This window comes from Limulus polyphemus, unplaced genomic scaffold (genome assembly GCF_000517525.1).
Source record: "Limulus polyphemus unplaced genomic scaffold, Limulus_polyphemus-2.1.2 Scaffold4552, whole genome shotgun sequence".
Taxonomy (NCBI): domain Eukaryota; kingdom Metazoa; phylum Arthropoda; class Merostomata; order Xiphosura; family Limulidae; genus Limulus; species Limulus polyphemus.
In genome coordinates, this window is record NW_013670162.1 from 50,767 (window position 1) to 61,698 (window position 10,932).

Sequence of the window (10,932 nt, forward strand, 5' to 3'; positions counted from 1 at the left end):
TTAAAACCTTAGTTTGGTCAGTATGGACTAACAGACCTAGGGATGACATGTCTTCATGATCTATTAGGTTAAAACCTTAGTTTGGTCAGTATGGACTAACAGACCTAGGGATGACATGTCTTCATGATCTATTAGGTTAAAACCTTAGTTTGGTCAGTATGGACTAACAGACCTAGGGATGACATGTCTTCATGATCTATTAGGTTAAAACCTTAGTTTGGTCAGTATGGACTAACAGAACCTAGGGATGACATGACCCCTGAGTCTGTTTGGTTGGAATCTCAGTTCGGTGAGTGTGGACTAACAGACCTAGGGATGACATGACCTCTGAGTCTGTTTGGTTGGAATCTCAGTTCGGTGAGTGTGGACTAACAGAACCTAGGGATGACATGACCTCTGAGTCTGTTTGGTTGGAATCTCAGTTCGGTGAGTGTGGACTAACAGAACCTAGGGATGACATGACCCCTGAGTCTGTTTGATTAAAACCTCAGTTCGGTCAAATATACACAACATGGAAATATCAAATATTTTAGGAAGGTAAACATTAGTATTAGACTTCTCCATCCAACAAAAAGTTCTTAAAAATAAATTAAATGTCACATTTATTTATTAAATTTGAACAATCACTCACAACCCTCACAGATTTGTGTAAAGGGAGGAAGTCAGTTCCTACATCACCCCACAATAAGTTTAGGTTGAAACAGAAAAAAAACTCAAAGTTGATGACATACAACCCACAATAATTATGGGTTGAAACAGAAAAAAAGCTCAAAGTTGATGACATACACGAATTAAGAAATCAGTAGTAAGGATTTTAAAACAAAAGATTTTTCTGGGGTAAGATTTATATTTTTAAACAAGATACTGTATTCATACAAAGACAAATCACAAACTTTATAGAATAACAAATTGAAGCCGTACTAAAAATTTATCTTGAGTTATTTGTCAGCAAAATTCAGTTATCTATAGGAAAGTTAAATGTATATGGGAGTGACACATTTTTGTGTATAAACCACACAGCCAACAGCTCCTCGGTTGATACAGGGATATAAAAATAACAATCTTGAAAGAAAAAAAAGTGACAGTAAAAGGTGACATTGAAACATTTTATTTAATTATAAGATTACAGTAATATCCATACAAGTTGCATCAAATCGTCAACATGCTCTGTTCATTTAATTAGGCTTAAGGCAAGAGAGGTCACGACAGACAGCAGCATAAAACAGTTACATGCACCAGGTAATGTTGACTTCTTGCTGGATTGGTGTAAGAATGGTGCTAATCGAGGAATCATTGAGTTTGGGCAGTTCTTAGTGATGTCATTTCATAACCAATTATATACCTGTGTCAAGTGATAAGGCTGTACATTGTGTGTGGTTCTCCCATTTTTTATTCCCTAACATACTTTGTGCCAGCCCCCTATTGTTTTATAGTAGAATTAAGTAAAGATTGAAACAACAAACAGGTGAGTTAAATAGTGATTTTTGTTTTGTTCATCCCCGAATTATTTAGGCCACAGTTGTCGGAGGTCTTGGCACAGTTAGTTCTTCCAAAGCCAGGAATCAGGTAAGATTGTTTACTTACAGGTTCAGATGTATCTTGGCTAGTACTACTTTTTCTTCATAATTAGATAATTGTATTTTCTCACTGTATAATATATATTACACTTAACCACTCGTAATTTTTATTCCTACGGTTGCATTTGGTAGTTTTAAGAGTACTAATAAGCACGTGAAAGTGGTGGTTAATTGGTTTTACTATTTTTCACGAGCAATGTGGAGTTGTAGGAGTTGCATGTTTAATATGATACATAAAAGGTGTGTTTACCACCTGTTTTAGCCTCTGAACGTGTTTTATTGTGTGTGTGTGTGTGTATTGAAAAGGGTTTCATCTCAAATTACTACTTACTGTAATGGTGGTGTTTCTACATTCTCATTTGCCTGGCCAGGTGGTTAGGGTGCTCGACTTGCAAACCGGTCCCACCAAAACATGCTCGCCCTTTCAGCCGTGGGGGCGTTATATTGTGACGGTCAATCCCACTATTCGTTGGTAAAAGAGTAGCCGAAGAGTTGGCGGTGGGTGGTGATGACTAGCTGTCTTCCCTCTAGTCTTACACTGCTAAATTAGGGACGGCTAGCGCAGATAGCCCTCGTGTAGCTTTGCGCGAAATTAAAACAAGCAAACAAACAAAACATACATTCTCGTTCAGCTAACTTTAAGTTTATTTTCAATTTCCATCGGTAAACATTTGGTTTTATTGGTGATTTAAGTTCATTTATTGTTTCTACAACGTCTTGTTATACAGGAAGACCTTGAACTATTTTATTAAGAAGTACGTACAGCTGTGGTATATAATGAGACGGCGGTGTGCCGTTCGTGGATCCAAGGATGACTAGAAGATAATCAATCTCGTCTGCATATGTACCAGCATCCTATATTAATCCACGTTCTGTATTTGTTTCTCCACGAACTCCATCCTATATTAATCCACGTTCTGTATTTGTTTCTCCACGAACTCCCCCCAACAGTTTTGAAGCTAGGTGGAACAAACTTGGTATGTGGACTCCCCACGGTTGAGATGATGTCCTTATCTACATGGCGTAGCCTCCCCTTCCCCCCTTCTAAGGGGAGTTAAGATCACCCAGACATGTAGTATGTAAATAGGTTTTCGGAGTAGTTGAACCTGAATTCCCCCGGGAATGTTTGAAAATGTGTTCACCCCACCCCCCTCACAAGTTATCGTATCGGACGTAGGTGTTCTAACGGGTTCTGTTTTCGGGTACGGACCCCACATGGGGTAGGTGTAGAAGTAGTTGGTGATAATGGAGAAGCTTGTTCGGAACATTGGGATCTTTGGGGGCGGATGGGGGTTTTTGAACCCCGTAGCGAAACGCATGAAGTTTACTAGTGGTCACAACTGTGCTGGTTATTGACATATAGACATATATATTCGTTTTATAGACATAACCCATCTAAACTGTTGGGTGGGTAAATACTTCAGACGTCAGTCTTCCAATAGCAAGAATTACAACTGTTTACCGCCAGTTGTTCCTATTCTATTCAATTAAAGTGTTTCAACAATTTACGAACACGCTGTAATTTAATTAATGTCTGCCTTTCTGTTTATAAGCCTTTGTTTTACTGTTAAAGTATATATAGCTTTAACATGTTTGTTAAGCGTATTAAATATGATTCTAGGCTTCTAACCCTAAACATAGTTTTACACTTAGTTATACGTAGAATCAGCCATGCATATTATAATAACATTTCATTATCTGGGCAGTTTTACACATGATGTTGCACACAGTATTTAAACACTTAAAGCGTAAGGTATTACAAAATGTTGTTCTATCTGTGGCAATCTTCTTTCCTTATAATTGTGTGTTATTTCCCGCTCCACGACTGTTTTGCGCGATGTCTTGCTTCACTTGATATTTGTTGACCGTCAATGTTGACTAACGAAGTGTAAAGGGAAGTACAGTGACCTCTATTGGTATCTTAGCGAACATGGAACGTCAACCGTGAAGAACTGTTTGTTTTATTTGGTAAAATAAAGCGATACATAAGATTCGGCTATGTATCTTGTGTCAGATTTTTTAATGTAGATCCTAAGTTATTCTCGGCTCCAGAAGAAAAACGTACATTTCCCAAACAATGGGCTGAAATCTAGTATTTGTAATAAATAACAAAAAATAAATAATAATAAAAATTATGTAACAGGGAAATGTAATAAAATCGTATAATCCTTAAAAAAAACAACAACGGGCACATTCAGCCCCCCTCCCCCCTTACTCTCTGGAACGGGGACAAACGGTTTTTCTCCAGATAGGCTAAGACTAACCTTGTCGGACAATCTTAAATCTTGACCAAGAAGTCTCACTGCACCGATATGTCATCTATCAAAGAATCTTGTATTAGTACAGCATAATTAGTAGACTTTTTTGTATCTAGTAGAGAAAACTACTATTATAACCTGATATCATATTTCAAATAACTACTAGTGGTTATACAAGAACTTAAGTTTTTTTCTTTCAATCCAGGAATGCTAAACGATTTCCTGGAGATTTGATTTGACTGGAGATAATAGTTTTAATAAATCCACTAACCTTTAGTTTACCCGGACGTTACCTTCTATCAGATCAAATCCTCCCAATATATTACAAACAAAACCCTAAACAGCGGTTCCCAAATTAAGATATCATAAAATAACCTTTTTATTTTCAGATCATAAAATAGGGATTTTGATGCGTTTTTTTTGGAAAAGCAAAATCTCCAACTACGCAGTTGGATCGTGAATCATAGTTTGGGAAAGCATGAAAAACATTGGCGTAAAACGATAATAAAAAAAAAGTATTTTTACGTCGTAAAATAGCCATGAATTATGTATTGATTTCTAATTACAACCGCTGGTTTGTCAGGGGAGGATATGCATATGAAGTAAAGGGTTTTATGAAAACGGTTTTAAGTTACTTCTAAACACGCACACGTACACCCAACCCTCTCTCTCTCTCCTTGTCCGGAATCCAGTTTGTAACAGGTTGGCTTCTTGCCATTTTCAACTACTATATTTATACTACACACTGTTTCAAGGTTGTATGGGCGCCAAGTGTTTAGTTAACTTCAACGGTAAGTCTGAAGGCTTATAACTCCAAAAACCGGGTTTCGATACTCGCTTTGGGCACAGCACAGATAGTCCATTGCGTAGCTTCGCGTTAACATTATATTGTGAAGGTCAATATCCAACTATTCAATTGTGAACGAGTAGCCCAAGATTTAGCAGTGGATGGTGTTGACTGGGTAACTTCTCTCTCTATGCTAAATTAGGGGCGCCACCGGGTAAATCTGCCCAGAACCACCTTGGATGCATTAGCATCTGAGGTGTCCCAACAGTCGTAAGCGCTCTGGGGACCCCACAAAAAAAAAATAAGTAGCGACGAATTTCAACGTTACCAGCGTATTTTCTAGAATAGAAAGTATATAACTTATTCCATATATAGAAAATATAGCTTATTCCATCAAAAACAAATATTCTTACGCGTTCTTGGGTTGTATGTCACTATATGCCACCTACGTCGGTTCAACTCGTAGCCATTTTGCCGTACGTGCCCACGATCACGTGGAGCGCCCTTGGATATTGGTATTTCATTTTTTGGAAATCCCAAGTTGAATAGCTATCACAATATTAATTTGAACCAACGTAAAATCTAAGCCACTAGTATATCGATCTGGAACTGCTAACCAAATAAACTATCTTAATAAATTCACCCTGCTCTTAACAACAACCCGTACCCCCTAAAACTAGTTATTTTAATTCGCCCCGCCACGCTACGTACCAGTTCTATCCACTCTATTTCTTGCGTTTAGCTTACGCGTTCCAAAATCCAAATGTTTGAAACTAGTACTTTGTTAACTTGTTACTGAATTAGTTGAGAACTCGAACTTATTTGTATTACCCTGTTTAGGATAAGTTGAATGTCGATTTCGTCCAATTCGAAACGTTTATGTAAATAAATGTTATTCATTTTGCCGGTCGTCTTTCTTTATCTTTTAAGTTTCAACGTTATGTAAAATGCGAGCAGGTTGCGCGTATAGGTACGTGTATCTAAGTAAAGCACGCGATATGTACGTGTATGCAAGTTGAGCACACGTAGAATGAATAGTTCAACGAATAATACGTACGAGACCACTTGGAAAAGGAAACGTGATAGACGTTTTAATTGGGTTTGCCAAGCGCGCGTGCCTGCTAGGTTACTTTGCCTTCTCCCGAAGTCTGACCCGTTCTTTATATTAAAATCAAGTTAAACAACGTTTGTATATTAATGACGTAATGTTGAGATTTATAAGCATTTCTAATCTACGTGAGAAAATAGCTTTTCGTCGAGACTGACCATTACTGACGAAATTAGTCTAATAAAGCAACCACGGGTCAATGCTGAACTTCGGGTTTCATATCAAAGGGAACATTGACCTTTTGTTGTTGTTAGCGCACGAGCATTAAGAGTATCAGACATTTCTATCTTTGACACTGTACAACACGGCAAGGTTATTTTGTGTAATTTGATAGGTTTGTAACGTGCTGAATCAGTCGGTGTTGAACTGCAGGCTGCGTACATCGTATTTATACGACCATCAAAGTATAGTGTTGAATTGTAGCATTCTATACGTTCTTAAAGCCTCGTGACTTGCAGTATTTTCGAGGCGTTACTCGAGTTTGACAAATTTAATTTCAACCCTGTTCAAGTGAGATGTATAAAACTGTAAAGATGACTTCACTGCACGTTCGAGACGCGCCTTTCTCAGTTACACTTTATTTTATGGTCATGGTCCAGCAAAACTGTCGTAATGTTAAAGAAAAGTTTTTCAGTTCATTCGTCTATGAACTGTATAGGCATCAGAAACAAAGGGGGGAGTTTGGCTGTAGTCTGTAAGGCCCACACCCATCCCTAAATTTCGTAGAGTGGAGCTGTTCTTAACACTTCTTAGCGATTTTTGTTAAACCGTTAGGGAAAATGAACTTCGAATATTGTTATTTCGCTATGGGGAGTTTTCAACTTATGAGCGCGTGGTCCAAGGTCTGGAATATTATTTCCAAGTTTTGAAAGTGATTCGAACGACCTCTGTGGGGTGTGGATGTAGATGTGCTATGAAAGCGACGTTCGGATCCCGCTGTTTGATTGGACGAGAGTAGTCCAAGAATTTCTCATTGGTGCCGTCTTCTTCCCTCTATCAAGTATTTACGTTTCTGTAGAAAATGTGAAACCAAGCTAATACCCTCCCCCTCCCCCCGTGGCGATGTTTAGACATGTTTAAGTGTGTAATTGGTACGTCTATTTGTGTTAAGTTTCCGACCGACAGATAACACTGTTGTACTTTAGCTGAGTGAAGTTATTTTTAAAACACGTGTAGTGTAAACATGGCCCAAATTAACCTCTGTACCGTGAAACATGGCACAACTCAACCTCCGTACTCTAAACGTGTGTAGCCTCGTCCTTTGATCTTAAGGCTATAGAACTTTACGAACTGGTAAATGTAGCATGTTACATACAGTAGGTGAACACTTCACCTCGTTGGTTTGTAACATTACAAGTTACCAAGAAATGACAACTAGCTAGTGGAAATTATCCCTAACTGTCTTTGTGAATATACAGGGTAGCCCAAAAAATGTATCTTCATTTCCAATACTCGTATGTATATAAGTAAATGAACCTACAAGCCAGCAAAACGTCACTATTAAATACGTCATACAACAAATTAACTGCACCAGCATTCAAACAAACCTAACATCTACGACGGAGTGCTTGTCATGCTGTTACACAATTTTCAACCCGGATTCGGTGGAAACCACTTGTGATCTGTTGCTTTAATCAGTCGGTAGTTTTGGGTTTATTTTTTAGACATCCTCCCATTTCGGAAATAATAATAATAATAAAAAAAAACACTTTTAGAATCAGTATCCAGAAGTTGCATAATTTAAAGGATGGGTAATTTCTTTTTTTTGGGGGGGGCACCCTTTATTTAATCGTGATTAAACATTTCGTGAACTCTGAAGATCAGTGCCCCCTAGGTAGCAGTAGTGTATGCTGTAGAGTTTTGGAACTCTGAACCCATGAAATGTTAGATATATTAAGGTGACCGAAACCTTCGAGTTGTTGGCGTCATGTGAAGGCTCTGTTCTATCTAGGCTGTTACCATGTGGTAACTTTTCTCTCTTGTAGACGTTAAATTCCTAAAAACTCTACAAGTAAGTAAACCCACAGGTATTGCACAACTTGTGGCAAACGCACCCGTAGAAGCCTCTGTAATACTTGGCTGATTTATACTACAGAGACAACCAAAGGTTATTGTGTAACTACTGCACACGTTTACATTAGGCACAAATGCAAATTTCGTTGCTCATGCAAGAAAGACTCGCTAGACGTCAACCATAGTAACCGAATGCCACGTGAATCGCCTTGGTAATGTGCACGTGCAACTCGTCACGCAGATAGATACACTGGCGGAAACGAGCCTTCAAACGCAAAACGCGACTAAGGATAAAAACTTTTTATGTCGATCCCTTTATGCCGCTTCAAATGACCCGAGAATACTCTTTTCTTATTGTTTAGATCAGAGTCGGCTCTGTGGTTTATACGTTTTTTTTCTCATCCAAGATTCCAGTCTACACCTCGAGGCTCTAAGAATAACCCAAGACATTGTTTACTTATCACCACACCACAAACCCTATTTAAAGTTGGCCCAGAAGTCTGCGATAACGTTGAACTTTCACTCTGAAGTTACAGAATGTTAAAATAAAAGTCGATGTGTTTGAAGGAAAACGAAGTTTGATTATAAACAAGATTACGACACTTATGATATACAACATTGTTTATTGGCAAAAAGGGGATATGGATAAACGTTTCGGAATTCTATCAGATTCCATCTTCAGTATCTAAAGCAGAATAAAATGAATTTACATCAGTCTTTATACATTGTCAAAGTACAGTTGCTAAGTATAACGATGATTAAACAAATAAACCACAAAACTGTAATCATCAGGAGAAACTACAGCAAGAAAACACACTAGCAACAAAAGAGTAAAACCAGTAATACGAATATATTAAAAAAATGTATAATTTAAATGAAGACTGCCCGTTGTTCAGTGTTGGAGAGTACTGTTTGATGTGGAGGGTTTCTTTAATCAATAATTCCAGGTCAGTATTAGACTTGCAGAGGATAGAAAAAATAATAACATAGGTCGATGTCCTGTTTCTTCACAATGTTGGCGTATAGAGGAAACTCAGGAGTTACTCGATTTTTTTTTTTATTTTTTTTTTTTTTTGCGTTTTGATGGAAATTCCCATATGTTCATAGGCTCCGACTTTTAAATGGCGTTTGTTTTTGCACAAAAGAAGTGATTGTATGTGATCGGTGCTGCCATCTATTGAGCGTCGTAGTTTTCTTAATAATCGAAACTGTAAAGTTGGTGTTTTGTGCGTGTTTTCAGTTAAAGAAAAGTTTGTAATGAGGTAACAAATTAGGTTTTGATTTTCATGAATGGACATTTTGTCATAATATAAAATTTCAACGTTTTTATAGTACATAACGTGTATTGAGTTCCATCTGAGAAAGATGTGTTATTATCTTGTTGACTACAATGATGATCATGTAAGGTTGTTGTTTTATTTAGTGTTACTTGAGAAACTCTGATTAAACCTACAACGTACATTTTTAAAAGCTTTTACTAGTTGAAGGTGTACCGATAGTTTCAAACATTCATAAGGACAAAAGATGACGTCAGTATTAAACAGTTTGAAGTTGAACCAGAATTAGTACTTCACCCCGGAGACTATAACTAGCACCACACTTGTATTCTGTTACTTGAATTTTGTCCCGTTACAAATTGTGAAGGAACAAATTTCAAGTAATATGAATACAAGTGTGATGTAGATTAAAATGTAAAGGTCAAGAGGTCAGCCACAAGAGCTGGAGATTAACACGTGAAAGATTGTTTAAAAGAACACCCTAATCTTAGGTTCAACGGTAACTAAGCATAGTTCAACATTCACGATATCGTCTAATCACCAAACATAAATAGGGTTTTGTAATACACGGTGAAATCATTGTTGAAGTACAACAGAACATTAAATGAAATTACGAGGGGGAAAGTTATTATTTGGACCTATAATTCATGTTGTTACGTGAAAGTTTAAAATTAAGGCCACTTGTAAGTTTATATATCAATGCTTACCATTTTTAACGTAAAGTTGGGTCAGTGAATAGATTCAGTGTTGTGCATTGTTCTAGAACTATTTACTTTGTATTTGATAAAATAAGTGTGTGGATGAATTTCCTGAATTTTGATCCCTTTATATTTTTTCGTTATGTTTTCTCAATGAAACTGCAAAAATTATTTCAATAAAATCTTCCCTGAAAATATATATTTTATATATGTTTGCAAAAGCAGTTTTAATATATTTTGTATAATTTTTGTTTTTGACTTTCCTTGATGGAATTTTATATAAGAACAAATATATCTGGGTAATATACAGTACAAGTGTACATATATAATGTTCTCCATTGCAATATTGTGTATAAATTTTAGCAATATTATCTGAAATCTAAAAGAAACCCTATTTACTTTAATAGAGAAGGTTTATTATTAATAACATACTTTTCCAACAACATCAATCTGTGGGTCTTGAGTTTGAACCCCCATCGCACCAAATATGCTCGTCCCTTTCGTCCATGGGGTTGTTATAATTAGACGGTCAATCCCTAATCCCACTATTTGTTGGAAAGAGTAGCCGAGGAGGGTAGTGTTAACTAGCTGCATTTTCTCTAGTTGAATTAGGGCTGGTTAGGGCAAATAGCCCTCGTGTAGCTTTGCACAAAAGTTCAAAACAAACCAAACAATTCCAACAACAACAACAAAAAAAGGGGCGTAAAAAGCATCTTGAAAAGGAATGAAAAAAATTTTAAATCATAAAAGATAAAGCATATAACTTTTCTTGCAAAGAAATATTAAATAAATTCAAATGAAACTTTCATGAAATACATTTTCTAGTTAGAATTGTTGAAATATTATAGACATTTCTTAAGTTTGTGTGGGCTACATATTAAATATGCAAGTTTGTTTTTTTTCTTCAAGTAATCATTATTTCAACAGAGCTTCGACAGATGACACGGACAAGGACGGACACAAACTTCCACATAAAACCATCACTATTGATTGTGGGTGCTTGGTGAGGTCAGTGGCCTTTGGTTCTGCTACTTCGGATAAGAAACACTTGTCATCGAAAGCCTTTTGGACACACTTCAGTGTTTCGAAGGACCTCATCCTTGCTACTGGTCTTAACAATGGTCGCATTCGAACTTGGGATATCTTCACTGGTGAGAAACAAAAAAAAAAAAAAAAGTTAGAATTTGTTAGCCAACTTTTTTTTGTTGTGTGTG

The 10,932-nt window shown here is 36.8% G+C and overlaps 1 protein-coding gene across 2 annotated transcripts in view; it reads left to right on the forward strand.

Annotated features, from left to right (window-relative positions):
- LOC106471335 (WD repeat and SOCS box-containing protein 1-like) overlaps window positions 1-10,932 on the forward strand; it is a 28,632-nt gene that overhangs the window by 7,675 nt on the left and 10,025 nt on the right. The window contains exons 4-5 of one of the 2 annotated variants that reach the window (XM_022399949.1): window positions 1,513-1,566; window positions 10,628-10,869. In XM_022399949.1, coding sequence (XP_022255657.1) covers window positions 1,513-1,566; window positions 10,628-10,869 — 296 coding nt within the window. The remainder of the gene's footprint in view (window positions 1-1,512; window positions 1,567-10,627; window positions 10,870-10,932) is intronic. The other variant, XM_013931935.2, reaches the window with a different exon arrangement.